This window comes from Molossus molossus, unplaced genomic scaffold (assembly GCF_014108415.1).
Source record: "Molossus molossus isolate mMolMol1 unplaced genomic scaffold, mMolMol1.p scaffold_m16_p_3, whole genome shotgun sequence".
In the NCBI taxonomy this organism is placed as follows: domain Eukaryota; kingdom Metazoa; phylum Chordata; class Mammalia; order Chiroptera; family Molossidae; genus Molossus; species Molossus molossus.
In genome coordinates this window covers 117,011,927-117,035,557 of record NW_023425366.1, presented here as the reverse complement: position 1 = coordinate 117,035,557, position 23,631 = coordinate 117,011,927, and the positions used below count along the sequence as shown (strand labels likewise).

The window sequence follows — 23,631 nt, the reverse complement described above, 5'->3', positions numbered from 1 at the left end:
TGGGATCACTGGGTCAAATGGCAGTTCAATTTTTAATTTTCTGAGGTAACACCATATTGGTTTCCATAGTGGCTGCACCAGTTTGCATTCCCACCAGCAGTATACTAGAGTCCCCTTTTCTCCACATCCTCGCCAACACTTGTTGTTTGATGAATTGTTGATGGCGGCCATTCTGACAGGTGTGAGGTGATACCTCGTTGTTTTAATTTGCATCTCTCTGATGATTAGTGATGTTGAGCATTTCTTCATATGTCTCTTAGCCATTGGTATGTCCTGTTTGGAGAGGTGTCTATTTAGTTCCTCTGCCCATTTTTTAATTGGGTTCTTTGTTTTCCTTTTGTTGAGTTGTATGAGCACTCTCTATATATTGGAAATTAACCCATTATCTGATATATCATTGGCAATGATGCTCTCCCATACAGTGGGTTGCCTTTCCATTTTGATGATTGTATCTTTTGCTGTGCAGAAGCTTTTGAGTTTGATGTAGTCCCATGTGTTCATTGTTGTTTTATAGTGTTCTATTTTTTTTTTTTTAAGTTTTATTGTGGTAAAATATACTTAACATTTATGATCTTAACCATTTTTAAGTGCACAGTTCATTGGTGTTACATACATTCACAATGTTATGAGCCATCACCATCATCCATCTTCATAAATCTTTTCATCTTATAAAACTGAAACTCTATACCCATTAAATGAAAATTTCACGTTTCTACCTCTACAAATTTGACTGTTCTAAGTAGCTCATATAAGTAGGGTCCTACAGTACTTGTCATTTTTGTGACTGACACTTCACTTAGCATAATGTCCTCAGGGTTCATCCATGTTGTAGCATATTACAGAATTTCCTTCTATTTTAAGGCTGAATAACATTCCATTGTATGTATATATTTTGCTTATCCATTCATTTGTCAATAGATGCTTATGTTGCTTGCACATTTTAGCTGTTGTGAATAATGCTGCTATGAACATGGATGTATAAATATATTGAGACCCTGCTTTCAATTCTTCAGGGTTTGTATATACCCAGAAGGGGAATTGCTGGATCATATGGTAATTCTACGTTTAATTTTTTGAGGCGTTTCCACAGTGGCTATTTTACATTTCCACCAAGTGCACAGGGTTCCAATTTATCCACATCCTCACCAACACTTGTTTATGTTTTTTATTATTGTAGCCATTCTAATCCTAATGGGTATAAGCTGGTATCTCATTGTAGTTCTGATTTGCATTTCTCTAAGGATTAGGGGTGTTGAGCATTTTTGTTAAGTACTTATTGGCCATTTGTATGTCTTTGGAGAAATGTCTATTCAAGTCCCTTGCCCATTTTTAAATTGGTTCACTTGTTTTGTTGTTGTTGAATTTTAGGAGTTCTCTATATATTCTGGCTGTTAATCCCTTATCAGATATATAATTTACAAAGTATTTTCTTCCATTCTGTGAGTTGCCTTTTTACTCTGTGTATGGTGTCTTTTGATGTACAAAATTTTTAAGTATTCATGAAGTCCAATTTGTCTGTATTTTCTTTTGTCATATCCAAGAAATAATGGCCACATCCAATATCATGAAGCTTTAGTCCTATGTGTTCTTCAGAGTTACATTGTTTTAGGTTTTTCATTAAGGTCCTTGATTTATTTTGAGTTAATTTTTGTATATTTTGTATATACGTAAGGGACTAACTTCATTTCTTTGTATGTGGAGATTGCTTCCCTAGCACCATTTGTTGAAAGACTGTTCTTTCTCCTATTGAATGATTTTGGCACCCTTATCAAAATCATTTGACCATATATGTGAGGGTTTATTTCTGAGCTCTCTATTCCATTGGTTTCTGTGTCTGTCTTTATGCCAGTACCACACTATTTTGATTACTTTAGCTTTGCAATAGTTTTGAAACCAGAAGGTATGAGTCTTCCAGTTTTGTTCTCTTTTTTTTCTTTATTAATTTTTAGAGAGAGAGGAAGGGAGAGGGAGAGAGAGAGAGATAGAAACATCAGTGAGAGAGAACATCGATTGTCTGCTTCCTGCATGCCTCCCACTGGGGATTTGGCCCACAACCTGGGCATGTGCCCTGACCGGAAATCGAACCAGCGATCTCTTGGTGCATAGGTTGACGCTCAACCACCGAGCCATACCAGCTGGGCTTGTTCTTATTTTTCAAGATTGTTTTGGATATTCAGGGTCTTCTGAGATTTTGTATGAATTTTAGAATAAGTTTCCTATTTCTGCAAAAATTTGTCTTTATGATTTTGATAGGGATTGCATTGAATATGTAGAACACTGAACACTGGGTAATTTGAGATTTTAATAAAAATCTTTCTAATCCATGAATGTGGCATGTGTTTTCACTTATTTATGTTGTCTTTAATTTCTTTCAGCAATGTTTTACAGTTTTCATTGTATAAGTCTTTCATGTCCTTGGTGAAGTTTAATTTTTAAGTTTCTTTTTTTATATATATTGTAAATAGAATTATTCATGTATAGAAATGTAGCTGATTTTTATGTATTGACTTTGTATCCTCTTACTTTGCTGAATTCATTTATTAGTCTAAAATATTGTTTTTGGACTCTTTAGAGTTTTCTCCGTACAAGGTTATATCATCTGCAAGCAGAGATCATTTTACTTATTCCTTTCCAATTTGGATGCCTGTTGTTTCATTTTCTTTTATATTGCTTAATTGCTCTGTCTAGAACTTTCAGTACCATGTTGAATAGAAGTAGTGAAAGCAGGCATTCTTGCTTTGTTGCTTAGAGGAAACATTTTAATCTTTCACTATTGAGTGTAAAGTTCACTATGGGTGCCCTGGCTGGTTTTTTTCAGTGGTTAGAGCATCGGTCCACGGACCAATGAGTCTCGTGTTTGATTTCAGTCAAGGGCACATACCTCGGTTGTGGTTTGTCCCCGGCCCTGGTTGGGGTCATGCGGGAGGCAACCAGTCAATGTGTCCCTCTCACGTTGATGTTTCTCTCTCTCTCTCCTTCCCACTCTGTCTGAACAAAAATGAAAATTTTTGTTCGGGTGAGGATTATTTAAAAAAAAGGGTTCACTATGGGTTTTTCCATATGGTTTTTATTGGAGAGGTAGTTTCCTTTTATTCCTAGTTTGTTAAGTGTTTTCATCATGAGAGAGTATTAAATTTGATCAATTTTTTTCTGCATCACTTAAGATGATCATGTCATTTTGTTTTTATTCTGTTGATGTGGTGTTTTCCATTGATCAGTTTTTGTACATTGAACTGTCCTTGCATTCCAGGAATAAATCCTACTCAGTCATGCTGTATAATCCTTTTAATGTGTTGTGGAAGTCTGTTTGCTAGTATTTTTACATTAGTGTTCATTAGGGATTTTGGTCTATACTTTACTTGTAGTATAGTTATATGGCTTTGGAATCAGGGTTATGCTGGACACATAGAATAAGTTTGGAAGTGTTTCCTGCTCTTCATTTTTTTTTTTTGAAAAGTTTGAGAAGGACTCTTACTAGTTCTTTAAATGTTTGGTAGAATTCACCAGTGAAGTCATCATGTCTAGGGCTTTGTTGTTGGGAGATTTTTAATTTGTTTTAAAATAGTGTTTTTCTTTTTTAATTTTTTTCTTTTATTGATATTAGAGAGAGAGAGAAACATCGATGAGAGAGAACATCGATTGGCTGCCTCCTCCGTGCCCCCCACTGACAATTGGGTCCACAACCTGGGCATGTGCCCTGACTGGGAATCGAATCAGCAATCTCTTGGTGCATGAGTTGACGCTCAAACACTGAGCTGCACTGCTGGGAAATCTTGGTAGATATTTTGTTTCTAAGAATTTGTTCATTTCATTTAGGTTATCCAATTTGTTGGTGTACAGTTGTTGAGTGCTCACATATTAAAATCTATTTAAAAAAAAAAAAGCCCTGGCCGGTTAGAGTGTCGGCCTGTGGTCCAGAGAGACCTGGGTTCGGTTCCCTCTAGGGGCACGTGCCTCCGTTGCAGTTTCTCTCTGGCCCTGGTTGGTCATGCGGGTGGCAGCCACTTTATGTTTCCCTTTCACGTCAGTGTTTCTTTCCCTCTCTCTCTCTCTCTCTCTCTCTCTCTCTCTCTGTGAACAAAAAATGGGAAAATGTCCTCCAGTGAGAATAAAAAAAAAAATCTATTTTATTTGTGTAGAATTGATAGTAATGTCCTCACTTCCTTTTTCTTTTTCAATCCTTACGCAATGATTTTTTTTTTTTCTATTTATTTCAAAGAGAGTGAAAGAGAGGGAGAAAGGGAAGGAGAGACAGAGACAGAGAGAAACATTGATGTGAGAAAGAAACATCAGTTGCCTCCTACGTGGACCCAGACTGGGGCTAGTAATTGAACCTGCAACCCAGGCATGTGCCCTGACTGGGAATCAAACCCACGACCTTCCAGTGCACAGGATGACACTCAAACCCACTGAGCCACACTGGCCAGGCCCCACTTTCTTTTGTTTGTTTATCTTTCTCTCTGTCTCTCTTCTTTTTGTTACTGCTCACCTGAGGATATTTTTGCATTGATTTTTAGATAGAGTGGAAGGGAGCAAGGGAGGGGAAGAGAGAGGGAAAGAAACATCAATGTGAGCGAGACATCAATTGGTTGTCTTCCTCATGACCCGGGAAAGGGCAGGGGATCGAACCTGAAACCCAGATACGTACCCTTGACCAGAAATCAAACCTGCGACCCTTAGGTCTGTGGGCCAACATTCTATATAACTGCTGAGCCAAACCTGCCACAGCTGTTTGTTTGTTGTTGTTTTTTTATTTATTATTATTATTATTTTTTATCCTCACCCGAGGACATTTTTCCATTTTTTGTTCAGATAGAGCGGGAGGGAGAGAGAGGAAGAGAGAGAGAGAGAGAGAGAGAGAGAAACATCGATGTGAAGAGACACATCCAGTGGCTGCCACCCGCACGACCAACCAGGGCCAGGGACAAACTGCAACTGAGGTATGTGCCCTTAGCGGGAACCGAACCCGGGTCTCTCTGTACCGCAGGCTGACGCTCCAACCGCTGAGCCAAACCAGCCAGGGCTGTTTGTTTGTTTTTTAATGTCCTCACTTTAATTTCTGATTTTGGTAATTTGAATCTTTTCTCTTTATTTGCATGACTTGAGTGGGCTTTATTTTGCAGGCAAGAATGCAACAGATGACATAAGGTTAATCATTAAACTGAGCTCTCGGTGGTAAGTTGAAGGCCCAGGTTTAGGTCTAAGAAGGTATACATGGTGTAGTCATAATACTGGAGATCCTTGTAGGTGATGTCAAACAACTTGGGCTTTTTTGGTGGACTTTGCTTCTTGGGATTTGGTAGCAGTCCTTTGTCACTTTTTCCTGATTCTGAGAAGCTGTAGGAGCAAGTCCCTGAAAACACTTGTCCTTCTAGAAGCATAGTCTTCAGCACTCCAGTTTGTCCATGCTTGACTAGGAGGGCTGCCATCACAATAACTTGGGGGCTGGCAGGGCAGAGGCACCCATAACTGCTGTCTGAAGGTCCAACCACTCAAGTTTTTTAGTGCATCTAGCTAAAGGTTTGTCAAAATTTTTTTTTTTTTTTAAGAACCAATTTTTGGTTTTATTTATTTATTTTTCATTTTCTTTTTCCATTGATATTTATTTACTTATGGCTAATCCTCACCCAAGGATATTTTTTCCATTGCTTTTAGAGAGAGTAGAGAGAGGAAGGGAGAGGGAGACAGAGATAGAAAGAATCATCAATGAGAGAGAACATGGATTGGCCGCCTCTTGCATGTCCCCTACTGGGGATCTGGCCCACAACCTGTGCCTTAACTGGGCATGTACCTTGACTGGGAATCGAACCAGCATCCTCTTGGTGCATGGGTCGACGCTCAACCACTTAGCCACACTGCCCAGGCTCCTCTGCCCATTTTTAAATTGAATTGTTTGGGTTTTGTTTGTTTGGTTTTTTTTTTAGTGTTAAGTTGTATGAGTTCTTTTTTATTTTATTTTTATTTTTTTATTGGTTAATTTTTGTTTCAGATGATTCTCCTTTTTTCCCCCACTGATTCGCCCCTTTTCCTCCCCTCCCTGCCCCTTCCCCAGATTGTTGTCCATGTCCACTGTTCATGCATACATGCGTATAAGTTCTGTGGTTCATCCCTCCCACACCTCCCCACTCCTTAGGGGATTGTCAGCCTGTACCCCGCTTCCGCGTCTCTGGGACTACCCCATTCCTCAAACTGTTATGTTCATTATATTCCACAAATCAGTGAGGTCATATGAAATTTGTCTTTCTCTGTTTGGCTTGTTTCACTTGGGATGATACTTTCCAGGTCCCTCCATGTAGTCTCAAAGGATAAGAGATCTTTCTTTCTTACTGCTGCGTAGTACTCCATTGTGTATATGTACCACAGCTTTTTGATCCATTCGTCTACTGATGCGCACTTGGGCTGTTTCCAGATCTTAGCGATTGTAAATAGTGCTGCTACAAAGATGGGGGTACATATATTCTTTCTTATTGGTGTTTTATGCTTCTTAGGGTATATTCCTAGAAGTGGGATCACTGGGTCAAATGGAAGATCAATTTTTAATTTTTTGAGGTGACACCATATTGTTTTCCATGTATGAGTTCTTTATATATTTTGGATATTAATGCTTTAACAGATGTGTCATTTGTGAATATTTTCTCCCATTCAATAGATTTTTATTTTGTTGATGGTTTCCTTTGATGTGCAAAAAGTTTTTAGTTTGATGTAGTCCCATTTGTTTATTTTTTCTTTTGTTACTCTTGCCAGAGGAGACATCCCCCCCCAAAATATTACTAAGAGCAGTGTCAGAGAGTGTACTGACCGTTTTCTTTTAGAATTCCTATGGTTTTGAGTCTTACGTTTAAGTCTTAATTCATTTTGAGTTAATTCTTGCATATTGTGTAAAAAAAGTGGTCTGGTTTCATTTTTTTATATGTATCTAGGTTTCCCAGCAAAATATAATAGATTGATTAATTTTTAAAATGCTCACCCAAGAATATTTTTCCATTTATCTTCAGATAGAGTGGGAGGGAGGAGAGAGAGAGACAGACAGACAGACAGACATTGATGTGAGAGAGACACATCAATGGCTGCCTCCGGCACAGCCTTGATTGGGGCTAGGGAATGAACCTGCAACCCATGTATGTGCCCTTGACCAGGAATCGAACCCATGATCTTTCAGTCTGTGGGTTGGCACTCTGCCTGCTGCCCGCTGAGCCAAACCAGCCAGGGCTTCATTCATCTTTTGTATCTTTTTACCTCTATTTTGTTGATTTCCATTCTGATCTTTATTATTTTCTTCCTTCTCACTTTGCGCTTTATTTGTTTTTTGGTCTAGGTCTTTCAAATGTAAGATCAGATTGTTTGAGATTTTTTTTTATTTCCCTTGAGTTAGGCCTGTATTTCTATGAATTTCCCTCTTAGAACTATTTTGGCTATGTCCTGTTGATTTTGGGTCATATGTTTTCATCTCATTTTTTCTCAAGGTATCTTTGGATATCTTCCTTGATCTCGTTGTTAACCCATTCATTGTTTAGTAGCATGTTACTTACCTTCCATGTGTTTGTGTGTTCTTTAGATTTCTTGTAATTGATTTCTTGTGTCTTACCATTGGATCAGAGAAGATGCTTAATATGATTTTAGTGTTCCTAAATTTACTGAAACTTTTTTTTTAATCCTCACCCAAGGATATTTCTCCATCTATCTTCAGATAGAGTGGAAGGGAGAGAGAGAGAAAGAAAGAGAGAGAATCATCGATGCAAGAGAGGCACATCGACAGGCTGCCTTCTGCATGACCCAACCAGGGCCAGGGACTGAACCACAACCGAGGCACGTGCCCTTGACCAGAATTGAACCCGCAATTGGTCCGCATGCTGATGCTCTTACTCTTACCGCTGAGCCAAACCAGCCAGGGCTACTGAGACTATTTTTGTGGACTAACATGTGCTCTGTTTTAGAAAAATGTTTCATGTGGGCTTGAAAAGAATTTATATTCTGCTGCTTTTGGGTGAAATAGTCTAAAAATATCAATTCCATCTGGTCTAATATGTCATTTAAGGCCCCTGTTTCCTTGTTGATCTTTCTGTATAGTTTATCCATTGATGTTCAGTGGGGTGTTAAAGTCTCCTATTATTATTGTATTACTGTTGATCTCTCTCTTTATGTCTGTCAATATTTCCTTTATATATTTAGGTTCTTTTATGTTAGGTATATAGATGTTTACCAGTGTTATATTTTCTTGTTGGATTGATCCCTTTATCATTCTGAAATGCCCTATTTGTTTCTTGTGACATTCTTTGTTTTAAAGTCTATTATGTCTGATATTAGTATTGCTTCCCCAGCTTTTTCTTCCAGTCTGTATGTGTTTTTGATCTAAAGTGGGTCTTTTAGAGGCAGCATATGTTCAGGTCTTGTGTTTTTTATTCATTCAGCTACCCTGTGTCCACCCAAGGACATTTTTTTGTTCAGATAGAGTGGGAGGGAGAGAGAGGAAGAGAGAGAGAGAGAAACATCGACGTGAAAGGGACACATCGATTGGCTGCCACCCGCACGAACAACCAGGGCCAGGCACAAACTGCAACCGAGGTATGCGCCCTTAGCGGGAACCAAACCCGGGTCTCTCCAGACCGCAGGCCGACGCTCTAACTGCTGAGCCAAACTGGCCAGGGCACCCTGTGTCTTTTTATTGGAAAGTAATTTTTTTTTTTTTATTCTCACCTGAGGATATTTTTCCATTTTTTGTACAGATAGAGTGGGAGGGAGAGAGAGGAAGGGAGAGAGAGAGAGAAACATCGATGTGAAGGGACACATCGAGTGGCTGCCACCCGCACGACCAACCAGGGCCAGGGACAAACTGCAACCGAAGTACGTGCCCTTAGCGGGAACTGAACCCGGGTCTCTCCGGACCGCAGGCCGACGCTCTAACTGCTGAGCCAAACTGGCCAGGGCGGAAAGTAATTATTGATAGATATGTAGTTATTGCCATTTTATCTATTGTTTTATGATGTTTTTATAGTTCTCTGTTTTTTTTTTTGGTTCTCATGCTCTCTTCTGTTGTATGTTGGTAACTTTCTTTTTTGTTTTGTTTTTTTTTATCCTTACTCAAGGACTTTTTTCCATTTTGGTTCAGATAGAGTGGGAGGGAGAGAGAAGATGAATGAGAGAGAAAAACATTGATGTGAAAGGGACACATCAAGTGGCTGCCTCCCACACGACCCCAACCAGGGCCAGGGACGAATGACAACCGAGGTACGTGCCCTTTGTCGGAATCAAACCTGACTCATTGGTCCATGGGCATACGCTCTAACCATTGAGCCAAACTGGCCAGGGCTGTGTTGGTAACTTTCTATGGTGTTATGTTTGGTTTCCTTTCTTTTTATTTCTTGTAAATTTCATAGATTTTTCTTTTGTGGTTACCATGAAATTAATGGTTACTTAAGTTGGAACACATTCTAAAATCACTATAACTTTTACTCACCCCTTCCATGTTTGTTTTTGTCATTTTTCATTTCTTTTGTATGTCTATTTGTGTGTATCCCTTGAGTTATTGTAATAACACATGACCCTTCCTATCTTTGTCTTAACATTGTACTGTGTATTTAGATGAGCCACTGTTTGCCTTTGTCGGGGAGCACTTTTTTCCTATATTTCTTACACACAGATTTTTTTCTACTTAAATTCCTGTAACATTTCTTATAATACTGGTTTAGTGATGACAACTCCTTTAGCTTTTTCTTGTTTAGGAAATACATTATCTCTTCTCACATTTAAATGATAGCCTTGTATGGTAATCTTGGCTATAGGTCTTTGTCCTTTAATCACTTTGAAACTTTTATGCCACTCCCTTCTGTCCTGCAAAGTTTCTGTTGATAAATTGGAACTCCCTTATATGTGACTGGTTTTCTCTTGCTACTTTTGAGATTCTCTGTATTTAACCTTTGGTGTTTATTTTATTTTTTAAATTGATTTTAGAGAAGGAGGAAGAGAGAGAAACATCAGTGTGTTTCTCATCAATCAGTTGCCTCCGTGTATACACTGACCTGGAATCGAATCCACAACCTTGGTATGTGCCATGACTGGAAATCAAACCTGTGACGTTGTGGTGCACCGGAGGACGCTCCAACCAACTGAGCCACACCAGCCAGGGCAACCTTTGGTATTTTAATTATTTTGCTATGAGCCTTTTTTGGTTCATCTTGTTTGGGACTCTCTGTGCTTCCTAGGCTTGTGTGTCTATTTCCTTTGCCAAGTTAGGGAAGTTTTTATTCATTATTTTTTCAAATAGGTTTATAATTTCTTGCTGTCTCTCTTCTTCTGGTACCCCTATGGTGTGACTATTGGTACTCTTGATATTGTCCCAGAAGTCCCTTAGCTGTTCTCATTTTTTTAATTTATTTTTTTCTTTTTGCTGTTCTAATTGGGTATTTTCTACTACCTTATTTTCCAAAGCACCAGTTTGATTCTCTCCATCTAATCTGCTGTTTCTTCCTCTGGTGTATTCTTCATTTCAGTTATTGTATCCATTTCTGACTGGTTCTTTTTTATATTTTCTATCTCCGTTAAAAAGGATTTTTTTATATTGATTTTAGGGAGGATGAATGAGAGAGAGAGACATCAATGTGAGAGAGACACATCGATTGGTTGCCTCCCATACACACCCCAACTGGGGATTGAATCCATAACTTAGGCGTGTGCCCTTATCAACAATCGAACCCATGACCTTCCAGTGCACAAGATGACACTCCAACCAACTGAGCTACACCAGCTAGAGCTCTATCTCCATTTTTATGTTTTCTGTCTCTTTGTTAAAGTTCTCACTAAGACCATTTTAATATCTTTATAACCAGTGTTTTGAACTCTGCATCTGGTAAATTGCTTGTCTCCATTTGTTTAGTGTTTTTTTCTGGAGTTGTGTTCTGTTCTTTCATTTAGGATTTGTTTGTTTTTTTCCTCCTCATTTTGGTTGGCTTCTTGTGTTTGTTTCTGTGTATGAGGTAGAACTGTTACATCTCCCGATCTTGGTAAAGTGCCCTTATGTAGTAGGTATCTTGTGGGGCCCAGTGGTACAGTCTCTCTGGGCACCTGAGCCAGGTGTTCCAGGTGTGTCCATTGTGAAGGTTGTGTTTTCCTCTTGTTGTAGTTGAGCCTTGATTGCTGTTCCATATCAGTGGGAGGAATTGACCCTCAGGCTATTTGGTTGTGAGGACTGGCCCTGACTCCAGTGGAGGAGCTGTTGTGCAGGAGTGACCTTCATAGAGCAGGATTTACTTTAGTGGGGCCCTGGTGCCTGCTGAGATTGCCCTTTGAGTGTGTCATTGTTGAGGGTGATTGGGTGATGCTCTGGTGTGGTCTGATGTTGGCCACTGACTGTGTTGGTTCTGGGGACTCTTGGGAAGTGCAGGGCGAGGTCAGTCACTGCTTGTGCCCTGCCCAGGGCCAACTGGTATGAGCTACAAAGTAATCTGTAGATGGTTGCCACTGTGCTAGTTTTGGATATACCTGGGAGAGGCAAAGGTGAAACTGAGGTCAGCTGTTGGTAGTGTATGGCTTGGGGCTGCTGAGCAAGAGGTGTGGGGCACATCAAAGCCAGCTGCTGCTGTTTTCGAGTTTGTGAACCTTTGAGAGATTTTAGGAAAGTCCATAGCATGAGCCAAGACAGGTCATATGTACGGAAGAGCCACTGGAAGCAGCTTGGATGGGTGGGGTCTCAGAATCACCAGGCAACCCTGGTGTTAGCGAACAGTGTTAGCTAAATTGATGGAAACTCAGATAAGTTGCCCATCTGCACAGGGAGGCTTCAGCAAAGGTACAGTGCTTTCTGCCAGCACTCCTGTCTGGGAGAAAGCTATCCCTCTATCCTTGAAGCTAGACAATTGTGTATCTCCCTATGTGTTCCTGGCGTTTTTCCAGTTGCTGCTTCCCTGGTGCTGGGGCTCAGAATGAGTGAGTCTGTTGGCGAGTGAGTCTGTTGGCGAGTGAGTCTGTTGGCGAGTGAGTCTGTTGGCGAGTGAGTCTGCATGGGTTCTTTAAAAGGAACACCTGGGACTCCAGCTGCCCTCTGTCTCACTCAACCAGAATCTATGCTAGTTTTCACAACTAGAAGTTAGGGGACTTCTCTTCCTGGCACTGTAACTTGGGGCAGGGGAGCCTAGTGCAGAGCTGGGACTTCTTGCTTTTCAGAGAGGACCCCTGCAGTCAAGATAGCCCTCCTGATTTTCTTTTCATCCTCACCTGAGAATAATTTGCCATTGATTTTTTTTAAGATAGAGTAGAAGGTGGGGAGGGAGGGGGAGAGAGATAGAGAGAGACATCAATTGTTTGCCTCCCACATGAACCCCAACCAGGGCTGAGGATCAAACCTACAACCCAGGTATGTGCCCTTGACTGGAATCAATCCTGTGACCCTTTGGTTCGAGGGCTGACACTCAAACCGCTGAGCCAAACTAGCCAAGGCTCTCTTCCTGATTTTTTTTTTCCATATTTTGTTCAGATAGAGTGGGAGGGAGAAAGAGAGAGAGAAACATCAATGTGAAGGGACACATCTATTGGTTGCCACCCGTATAACCCAAACAGGGCCAGAGACAAACTGCAACCGAGTTACATGCCCTTATTGGGAACCGAACCTGGGTCTCTCTGGACCGCAGGCCGACGCTCTAACTGCTGAGCCAAATCAGCCAGGGCTCTCCTCCTGATTTTTAAACATCACACATGGTTGTGGAACCAGCCCATTTTGCATCTGCGCACCTCCTACCATTCTCAGTGTGGCTTTTTTATATTTTTAGTTGTAGCACTTCTGTTCAGCTAGACTTTGGATGGTTTTCAGTGATGGTGGTTCTGTAGTTTAGTTGTAATTTTTTGTTTGTTTGTTTATCCTCACACGAGGACATTTCTGCATTTATCTTCAGATGGAGCCGGGGGAAGAGAGGGAGGAAGAGAGAGAGAGAAACATCGATGTGAGAGAGACACATTGAGTGGTTGCCACCCACACAATCCCAACCCGGGCCGAGGACAAACTGCAACTGAGGTATGTGTCTTTAGCAGGAACTGAACCCGGGCCTCTGTGGTGTGCAGGCCGACGCTCTAACCACTGGGCTAGAGCAAACTGACCAGTGCTAGTTGTAATTTTGATGTGGTTGTGGGAAGAGGCAAGTACAGCCTTTTCCTACTCTGCTTTCTTGACTGGAAGCCTTATTAGATGTTGATATTCATGTCTTTCATCATATTTTGGAAGTTTTCAGCCATTTTTTCTTCCACTCTTCTCTCTTCCCCTTTCTCTCTCTCCTCCTTCTGGGACTTCAATTATGTGTGGTTTGTATGTTGGTCTGCTTGCTGGTGTCCCACAGGTTGCTTATGCTCTGCTTGCTTTTCTTTAATCTTTCTTTTCCTCAGATTTGATCATTTCCATTCTTCTGTCTTCAGGTTTACTGGTTCTTTTTTCTGCCTGCTCAGATCTGCCTTTGAAACTCTTTGTGAATTTTTCATTGCAGTTATTGAAGTTTTCACCTCCAGATTTAGTTTTGGTTTCTGTTTAGGTTTTCTATCTCTTTATTGATAATTTTATTTTTTTCCAAATATGTTTCTATTGATTTTTTAGAGAGAGCAGAAAAGTGAGAAACATCCATTGGCTGCCTCCTGCACGCCCCCTACTGGGAGTTAAGCCTGCAACCCGGGCATGTGCCCTGACTGGGAATTGAACGGGGACCTCTCAGTCCCCTGAGCCAGACCAGCCAGGCTTTATTGATAATTTTTATTTTGTTTACACATCGTTTTCTTGACTTTCTCCACATCTTCATTTAGTTCTTTGAGCTCTTTTAAGACAACTATTATAAATTCTTTGTCTAATATAGCTGCATTTGATCTTATTTCAGGGACAGTTTCTGTTATTTTTCTTTGAATGGGCTGCTATACTTTTGTTTCTTTGTATGCTTTCTGATATTTTTGTTGAACACTAGACATTTAAACCTAATAATGTGATAACTTTGGAAGTTAAATTTTTCTGTCCCCAGAGTTTGTTTTTTTCTTATATTAATTTTCTTTTACAATTATTTAAGACCTTTATTAACAGGTGCTTACAGTTTGTTGACTTAAAATAAGTTGTACACTTTTATTACAAATTAAAAATGAGGTTCTTAAAAAAATCTCAACTTGGCCAGATATGAAACAATTTAAAAACCTTTAAGAGTATATTGAGATAAACTAGGCTTTTATTTTAACAACACATTTGTTGCCATGGTCAGTGTGGCCAGTGATTAGAGTGTCAGCCTGTGCACTGAAGGGTCATAGGTTTGATATGCGGTCAAACGCAGGTGCCTGGGTTGCCGGTTCTATCTCTAGCCCCTGTTGGGGCATGTATGGGAGGCAACCAGTCGATGTGTCTCTTTCACAATGATGTTTCTTTCTCTCTCTCTCCCTCTCCCTCTCCCCTACTCCTCCTCCTGTTCCCCACATCTCTCTCTTCCACTTTCTCTAAAAATCAATGGAAAAAATATCCTCTGGTGAGGATTAATAAAAAACCACATTTGTCATTACCAAAAAGAGACATCTGGATAAAAATAGTAAAAACCCCGTGCTACATAGATAATGCAGGTAGTTCTAGTTATCTGGTAAATGGGTAAAAAGCAGCCACTTAAGATTTTCGGTTCAAATGTTTTATTCATTTCTTATTGCTAGAATTTCATATTTCTTTCTTTCTGTTGGGTGACTAAACTGGATGATGATAGAGATGGTAAGCTGGCATTTACTCAGCCCCACCCTGTTCAGCCTGGGCAATGGTCGAATTCTTAGCTGGTGGATCGGCTGCTTTTGTCTCTTTACCATCTTGTGGTTTAGGGTTTTCTAGGGGTCTGTCTCAGTGATTGCTGCGGCATTTCCAACATTGAGGTGACTATTGACCTTGATTTTCCTTAACTTCTTCATTGCCGTCCTCTCTAGGCTGTCTTTGGCGAGTAGGGCCCCTGTGGAATCGTGATCTATCGCCTCAATACGTATTCTGTCTCACTTGTCTTGCACCCTGGTTGTCAGCACCTTCCATCACTTCTCCCTGCACAGGAGGATTGGAATACTGTGGTCAGTGCTCATAGGGTCTCCACATGTGGTACGGTGGGCACTGCACATTGCCTGTGTCAGAGCCCGCGCTGTTGGGGCAGGCCTCCGGGGGTACTTTCTGATACCTCATTTTTTCCCCCACTCTCACTATTCTGGTACCTCTGCTGGTAATTGCATGGAGGACCCATGAGACACGGATAGCATCTACAATGGTTACAGTCTGCTGTATTGACTGCCTTACTCTGGAACTCCACTAGGGCCTGTAACATTTGCTGCCTCTGCACCTTTTTCTCCTTCAGCAACATCAAACTCCTCCCTAGTCTCTCCATCTTCTATGCTGCGAAGGTACTTCCTCGGGTTATTCTTTATGGCATTCTGGTGCACAAATACATCGTCCTTGGTGTCATATCTGTTTCTTACATTGGACCATTTTAGTCTTCCCAAAACCTTGATTGAAATGACCTTCTTGTCCCTGCTGGCAGGCGCCACTGATGTGAGGCCACCTGGGCTGCCACTCTCTGTACCACTGCCTGAGGTGCTGGGCTTGGTGTCAGCAGAGCTGAGGGTGGGGGTGGGCAGCTGCTGGATTTCAGCCTTGCTGCTACTGGTTGCAGTGATAGTGACTGGGGCTGGCTGTGACAGTTGGGGCTCCTCCTGGGATGTGATGGTAACTAGGCTGGCGGCAGCAGTGGCAATGACAGTGGGGCTGCTTAGGGCTCTCTAGGGTCTGCTCTTTGCTCCTGCTACTGATTGAACTCTGTTGTTGTTGTTGTTGTTATTGTAGGCTGTCTATGTGCCGACGATCAGCATGAGGTGTAAATTTAATGTTTCCTTAAGTCTTTTCTGAGCCTTTCCATGGCCATGCATAGTCACTTTCTAATTTTATTGATGTATGCATTTGTTTTGAATGTCCTGCTCTTTAATGTTTGGCTTCCAAAAGGGGGAAATTGAAAAATGGAGTTAAAAAAGGGCACTGGCCCTTTAAATCTAGAAGTCACGTTAACCAGAGAGGCAGGGGTTCACAACAATTGTGGGAAGAGAAATAACAATGGCTGTCCTCAGTGATCAGAAGCAGCAATCAATAATTAGACCACAGATCTCAGATATTTGTAGGATAGGGTTCTTTTGCCCATCCTAGTTCCTGCAAGCTATGTGCAAGCCACTTTGGGAACAGTTGCACAGCTGCCTGCAATGGGGTTAGGGGATGGGTAACTGCTACTTTGTTAAGAGCTGAAATTGCCTGAAATTAAAATTTACCCATCCAAATCTTCCCCTGGAAGTTGCAAGCTTTGAACAGTCTCTAGAGTTCCAAAATAGTTCTATAAGAGAGATTCTACCAGTGTAATTGTGGTTCAGGTGGGGAAAAGATTAATTCTGGTGCTTCCTGTTCTGCTATCTTCCCAGAATCCTCCCTTGGAGCTAGTATTCCTGATTGGGCCTGATTCTTTTGTGGGTTGAACAAATCATGGAACCTTTTCTTGTTTCAGTATCCCATATGTAAATGGAATTGCTCTTCTCTCCTTACAGATTGGACTTTTGAAGGTATAAAGGGAAGGGCATAAAGACCATTTTGTTGAGTTTCTCTGGAAAGAGAGATGCTCTGGGTCAGTCCACATTTTACTTTTGAAAGGGATGAGACTGGGTGGTAAGGAAAGCACTCATGCCTTTAGGGGGGAAAATCACTATGAGAAGTTTGGGTGTAGAGCCATAGCTTTTTTGGTAAATACTACACTCTTGGCCTTTTAGGTGGCCAGCACAGCCATTTTTGATCTTCTCACCAGCAACCAAACCATTAGTGCTCTGATATTTAATAAGAAATAGGTACTGAGTACCAGGGATGGTAGGAAGTTCTAGAAGCACAGTCTCTGCTTTCAGGGAACTTATACAAACTGCCTACTGTTCTCTGTTTCAGGACTCTGTTTAAGGAGAGCAGACGAGGCCATGGGCACCTGACATCAATTCTGTGAGTGTGTCAGTGTTTTTATTTCTCAGGACTACTGTCATTTTTATCTCTTTGGTAGATCTTTTCTAAACCTTTTCTGTGTTCATTCTTTTGTACAGGGCCAAGAAGAAAGTAATGGCTCCTTCCAAAATCAAGGTGAAGGTGAGTGCTTAGGTCATGTGCCATCTGTTCTCATCTCTCTCCAGCCATGCTCATGAAACCTCTTGATCATGGCAGCTCAATGAGCTTTGCTGCTCTGGGGAACAACTCTTCAGGATGGCACTCTTTTTGTTGTTGTTGTTGTTGCTAATCTTCACCAGAGGATATTTTTCCATTGATTTCTTTTTTTAAAAAAAAGGGAAAAGGAGATAGAGAGAAAGAGAGAAACATTGATGTGAGGGAAACACATCCACTTGTTGCCTCCTACACAACCCCAACTGGGATTAGGAATCAAACCTGAAACCCAAGTACATGCCATGTTCTTGACTGGGAATCAAACCCAAGACCCTTCCATCTACGGGCTGATGCTCTAACCGCTGAGCAAAACTGGCCAGGATGGCACTCTTGAGGTTGTGCCAAGAGGCAGGCCAGGCCCACCAGAGGGGCCTTGGATTGTTGGTAGGGTAGAGACCTGAGCTGGGGCACTTAGGACCCTCCACCCTTAGTTCTAGGAAGCAGCACCCACCTGGCCAGTTTCCAAGGCGGTTCTGGGATTAAATGAGGTCTTCCTGACAGATCTCTGAGGAGTGAAAAGACCCTGCATATTTGAGGGTATTATACTGTGATGATGATCTTTTTATGGAAGAACACACTCCTAGCCAAGTACAGGTTAGCCTGGAGCTACAACGGAAAAGACAGGTGGCTTTGTTGAGTTTAATTAGCAGAAATGAAACTACAGTGTTTAGAGAATAGAGACTGAAAATGATCTTAGATATTGCAGAAACCTCTCAATATAGTAGAAATTGTTATTTTACCAAATTTTTACCAATTCCTAAGGCTTTGTAGTGCCTTTGACCATACCAGAACAGTCTGGGAGAAAAAGCAGTGTAAATCATTTATTCCTAAGTATTTGTTGAATTTCTACAATGCCTAAGACACACTGAATTTAGCACTTGGGATACGGGAGTGATGAGGTAGACCCCATTTTTACTCTCATGAAATGACTTTTCTTTTGAACCCCTTAAGGAGACAGGTGCTAGGAAAAACCAAGGAGGTAAAGAAAACTAATTCAAGGCAGTTTTCATGCCATGCATCATTTTCTGTTTACAGTTAGCATTCTGAGATAGTGCGAGTGCCAATAGGGAGCATGTCTCTTTGCTCAAATCTTGTATTTTTCAGAAACAGAGAAAAAGGGGTTTCCCTCTGGCAATATGTGTACTTAGCAACAGAACACGTTGGGTAAGCCCAGCCCCAGCCAGCTGGACGTGTTCAAGTCCACACAGGCCTGTCACCTGCTCTCTTCCCCCTTGTTTGTGATTACATAGGAAGGTCTGATTCTTGGGACCTTGTGGCGGTCTCACACTTGTGTCCTCGCAACAGGTCCACTATTGGCATCTTTGGGCATTTCTAAACATCAGCATTTCTGCTTTCCTTTAGGAATCATCTACTAAGCCTGATAAAAAGGTTTCCGTTCCATCAGGCCAGATTGGTGGCTCCCTGGCTTTGCCTGCAGAACACCTGGGAGGAGGCCTGAGCACTGGAGCTGTCAACAGGGAGCTGTCATCCCAAGCATTGGGCAGCCTTGTGAATCCTGCTCCTGTCAGCCTGGAGAACTCATTGGATGGAGACTTGATTCATAATTCAGCCTCCTCGTTGGAGGCTGTGTCCAAGGAACTGGCTGCACTGAACAGCAGAGCAAGTGGGAGCTCCGAGTTCATACTGCCTGTACCCTCGAAAGCGCCTGCAGAGAAAGTTGCAGGTGTTTTATGTACAGAAGAAAAAAGGAACTTTCCAAAGGCTAGCCCTTCTGCCCCACCACCCTCTAGCTCTCTGCAGTCACCCCTCAATTTTCTGGCTGAACAGGCTCTGGCACTGGGGCAGTCCTCTCAGGAGAAAAAACCAGAGAGTTCTGGCTATAAAGAGCTGTCCTGTCAGGCTTCCCTGAGTAAGGGCCTGCCAGAAGGGCACCAGTCCAAAGCAAAACATCATAGTTTGCCACGGACGTCTCATGCATCCCAGGCAGCAGCTCCCGTGCCGGGCCCCCAAGTAAAAGTCTGTCATGCAGGCACTCAACAGCAAAAGAGTTTCACTCCTCCAGCTCCATTTCCCAATAAGCTCCAGGGCCCAAAGCCTTCTTCTCCACAGTGTCACCGTTCCCTCCTCCAGCTTGTGAAGACAGCAGCCAAAGGCCAGAGCTTCCATCCCTCTACACCAGCCTCTTCAGGAGGCACACCAGCTTCCAGCAGCAGTTCTCATAAGACCCCAGCCTTGTCCTCCAATGCCCTGAGCCATCCAGCAAAACAGCACTCAGCCAGCTCTTCAGGGCCATCTTACAAGAATAGCCCCTTTGCTGGCTCTGTTTCCAAACATGGGATTTCTTCTAGCAGCTCTTCTGGAGGAACACCAGTCCAGAGCTCCAATTCCGGGAATCTGCTCCCCAGTGCACAGTCTGCCTCCACAGGACAGCCTGCCAGCCGACCTATCCCAGGCTCTGCAGTGAAAAAACCACCTGTTTCCCAGAAGCTGACCCTGGTGGCCCCTCCTGGTGGTCCAAATGGAGATTCTAGTGGTGGGACCCAGGGAGTGGCAAAGTTGCTGACCTCCTCCCTGAAGCCCAGTGCAGTTAGCAGCGTGACATCTTCTACCTCCTTGCCAGTGAGTATCCTGGTACAATAGCTGCCCTCATGGGTCTTGTGGACAAGGCCACCTGCCTTGCCCTGGTTAGACAGAATTGACACTGAAAGTCGGGTAGGAACAGTGAGCCCAGAAATCAGAAGGAGGACCAGGCTTCCTGTTTTTCTGTCTTATCTTTTCTGTTGGTAGGAATTCCAAGAGAGCCTGAAACTTCTTAGGAGGATGAGTGGAAGAAAGTGCTGATCAGCACTGGGTTTTCAGGGTGGCTATGAAACCTAGAAGGTGTGGAATGAACCACAAAACTTTCCTTTCATACCTGTCCATCTCTCCAAACAAGTCAGTGAAATTAATCCTACCTATCAGATCATTAGTTATGTAGAGATGTTTATGCTGTAGGAAGATGAGTACCTTCTAAAAGTGATTGTCCTGATTGGGTTTTGAAGGACTCTGTAGGTCAGACAAAGGTGATCTGATGGAATCCAACAGCTAGTGAGGCCTGCCTGTAGGAATTACAGAAGTTTGGATGTAGGTTGGGGAAGAGAGAGAAAACACGTGCGCGCGCACACACACACTACCCCCACCTGCTATTTTCCACTATGTAAAATAACTGTGTGGCTGCAAAGATAAAACTGTAGAAAGGTATGTTCAGTGAGGTCTCATCTGCTTTTGCCCTGTTCTGTCACCCACCAAGGTAATGGTGTTCCTTAGTTTCCAGGGTTTTTCTCTGTTTCCTTCTAAAAACAAAGGTTAATACGTGTGTGTGTGTGTGTGTGTGTGTGTTATACAAGCATACACGTATTTGTGTATACCTACATTTGTCTATATGTGATATTCTTTCTAGCACAAAGGAGGCATATTTAATATCCTTTCTATTTTTATTTAATTTTTTTCTTTATTGATTTTAGAGAGAGAGGAAGGGAGAGGGGGAGAGAGAGAGAGAGAGAGGGAGCGAGAGAGAGAGAGAGAGAAACATTGATGAGCCCTGGCCGGTTTGGCTCAGCGGTTAGAGCATTGGCCTGAGGACCAGAGAGTCCCGGGTTCGGTTCCTGCTAAGGGCACATACTTTTTGCAGTTTGTTCCTGCCCTGGTTGGGGTTGTGTGGGTGGCAACCACTCGATGTGTCTCTCTCACATTGATGTTTCTCTCTCTCTCTCTCTCTTCCCCCCTCTCTCCCTCTTGCTCTATCTGAAGATAAATGCGAAAACATCCTTGGGTGAGGATTAAAAAAAAAAAAAGAAACATTGATGAGAGAAAACATGATTAGCCTCCTCCTGCATGCCCCCCACTAGGGATCGGGCACACAACCTGGGCATGTGCCCTGACCGGGAATTGAATCTGTGATCTCTTGGTGCATGGGTCGATGCTCAACCACTGAGCCACACCAGCAGGGCTAATATCCTGCTTTTTAAAGTGAACTCTGTGTCCTGGGGGCATTCCAGGCCAGTTCAGAGACTGTTCTTTTTCTTCTTTGTGGCTGCAAACTAGGGTGCCTGCATTAGGGGCAGCTGACATTTGTGCACATGTCCCCCCCCTGTGAGTTAACAGGTTCAGTTTGTGAGCAGGCCATGGACAGGCTGGAGCTCTGACCCTTTTGTGTGATTTCTCCCCAGAAAGGAACGAGCGGGGCTGTGCTGCTGACCAGCTCATCGCCCTTAAATCTGCTGTCCTCATCCTACAAGACAGGCAGCCCAAAGCTGCCTGGGGCCGTGAACTCAAACTCCCTGGGGATCATCTCCCCGTTTCCTCTCCGTGTGCTCTCCTTTAGCGCTGACTCCTCTGCCAAAGCAGGGGTCTCCAAGGATGCCATTGTCACTGGCCCTGCCCCTGGGACTTTTCACCACGGCCTCAGCCACAGTAAGTGCTTCTCCCCTTCCTCTCCTCATGCTGAAGGCACAGAAGGTTCCCTGGGACCTCTGCAGTGACCAGATAGTTCTGTTGTCATGTACTGGGTTCCTGTGTGTGTCTGGTGTGTGGCTGTGGACTACGTTCTTGGGGATCATGCTGAGCCCCTCCCTAGGGGCTTTCACCCAGGACTGGCCATTAGACCATCTGGGGCTCTGAACTGCTGAGGATGCTTTTCTGTTCCTGTCTTCAATGTGTATGTTTTGTTCTTTTCTCCCCTCCTGTTTTCTCTCAGGTCTCCTGGCTGGCTTGCACTCCAGCCCGCCCCACGCAGCACCTCTCCCACACGCTGCCGTGTCTACCCACGTCCCACAGAGTCTGCCAGGTAATTAACTGCCAGGTGGTCAGAGTGCCATGTGCACTGTGCGCCATTCCCCTCTCCACTCAGTAGGTGCCCTTTCTGCTGTCAAAGACTTCAGTGTCTTCCCCTTGTTGTTACTGTGCTGTCTTGATTTGTCCTTCAAGGCTCTGGCTCTGTGGGTACTCAGAATGACACAGGCTTCTTTCATTTTGTGATTTCTCCTGGTCCCCTGCCACTGGGTCAGCTATTCCTTCCAGGTGGTACCAGCTAATAGAAACTTAAAGCTCTATAAACTTAGTTTAAGTGAAAGGGGAAGTTCAGGTAGTAGTGAGAGGTCACTGGTGAGGCTTCAGGAGGGACCTTTACCTCTGATGTCCACGTGTATCCAAGAGAGGAGTAGCTGTCAGTTCAGTTCAGATGTAAAAGCAGAGAGTTGGGGGCACAACAGGAGTTGGTGCATCATTCCTTCTTTTTTTCTCCTGCTTTTCCTCTCCAGAGAGCAATAGCTTTCAGAAAGGGACCCTCTACAAGCCCTAGATTTATAGCTATAAGACGCTGACACCTTGGTCATCAGAGATTGGCCTCACCCTGTGCTGGGGCTAGGTACAGCTATTGGAATGCGGGTATGGAGCCGCAGGGATCTTGGTTTTGGCCTATAGTTCTTACTGTTCTAGACCTGCCCCAGGGGTCTTCATTGGTCAGGCAGAACCATTCTTTTTTCTTTTTCAATCCTCACCTGAGGATATTTTTCCATTGATTTTTAGATAGAGTGGAAGTGGGAAAGGGAGAGAGAAAGAGGGAAGAACATCAGTGTGAGATACATTGGTTGCCTCCCTCATGACTCTGTCCAAGGCCAGGGATTCAAACCTGCAACCCAGGTATGTGCTTTTGACTGGGAATCAAACTTGCAACCCGTCAGTCCATAGGTCGACAAAACCACGGAGCCAGGGCAGGGAGGGTCATTCTTCAGGAAGCTGAGCCTAGAGCCACCCTGGCAGACTGGTACCTGGTGGAAGTAAGATGGGGAATTGCCCAGCTGGGCATGCCCAAGACCTGCTATACTGAGGGCACTGGCCCCAACACTGCTCCAGTCTGTCCCCTCCAGATTTGCTGTAGGTCCCTGGCCCTGCTGTTCCTAGGCTGATGCATCTGTAGTGAATGCCAGAGGCCATCTGGATGCAAGAGTGGATTATAAATCTCCAAGATGGAATTGTTACTTCTCGGATAAAAACTGAGGGCTAAGCCTGTATCAGCAGTTACTCTGTTTTCCCTGGAGAAGCAGTAAAATGTGATGGACTTACTCCAAAAACTGGTGGCTGCCGCCGTAGTTGAGATTTTAATGTGGGGGTTGCAGAGCTAGCTAGGTGAGAGCTTGTGGTTTTTCAAAAAGAGATTGCATTACCTCTGCTTGCTTTCAGGAATGTCACCCTTTTAAACAGAGACAGTACTTGAAGAGCCTTTGGAAACATGATTGTTGGTCTGTGGTATTTTCAGCAAAAAAAGGGAAAAGTGCTTTCTTGTACCATTTTTTCTCTGTTTTTCCTTTGGGTATTAAGAGGCTATCAGAAAAGCATCTATGCTGAAACAGGCTGAGTAGGCTCTTCCTCCTTTAGCCAACCTTCAGGCTATAGGATTCCATTGAGTGGTTATAAATGAGAAGCTACCTGAGCAT

General features: G+C 43.1%; 1 protein-coding gene and 1 pseudogene across 5 annotated transcripts in view; one reads left to right on the top strand and one right to left on the bottom strand.

The window, feature by feature from the left end:
- Window positions 1-23,631, top strand: part of UBN1 (ubinuclein 1) — a 59,112-nt gene that overhangs the window by 25,858 nt on the left and 9,623 nt on the right. For 3 of the 5 annotated variants that reach the window (XM_036280873.1, XM_036280877.1, XM_036280872.1), the window contains 5 exons: window positions 16,934-16,984; window positions 17,083-17,125; window positions 18,560-19,777; window positions 21,367-21,610; window positions 21,894-21,983. In XM_036280873.1, the coding sequence (XP_036136766.1) occupies window positions 16,934-16,984; window positions 17,083-17,125; window positions 18,560-19,777; window positions 21,367-21,610; window positions 21,894-21,983 (1,646 nt within the window). The remainder of the gene's footprint in view (window positions 1-16,933; window positions 16,985-17,082; window positions 17,126-18,559; window positions 19,778-21,366; window positions 21,611-21,893; window positions 21,984-23,631) is intronic. The other 2 variants (XM_036280875.1, XM_036280874.1) reach the window with 1 other exon arrangement.
- On the bottom strand, window positions 14,714-16,590 carry LOC118641501 (annotated as a pseudogene).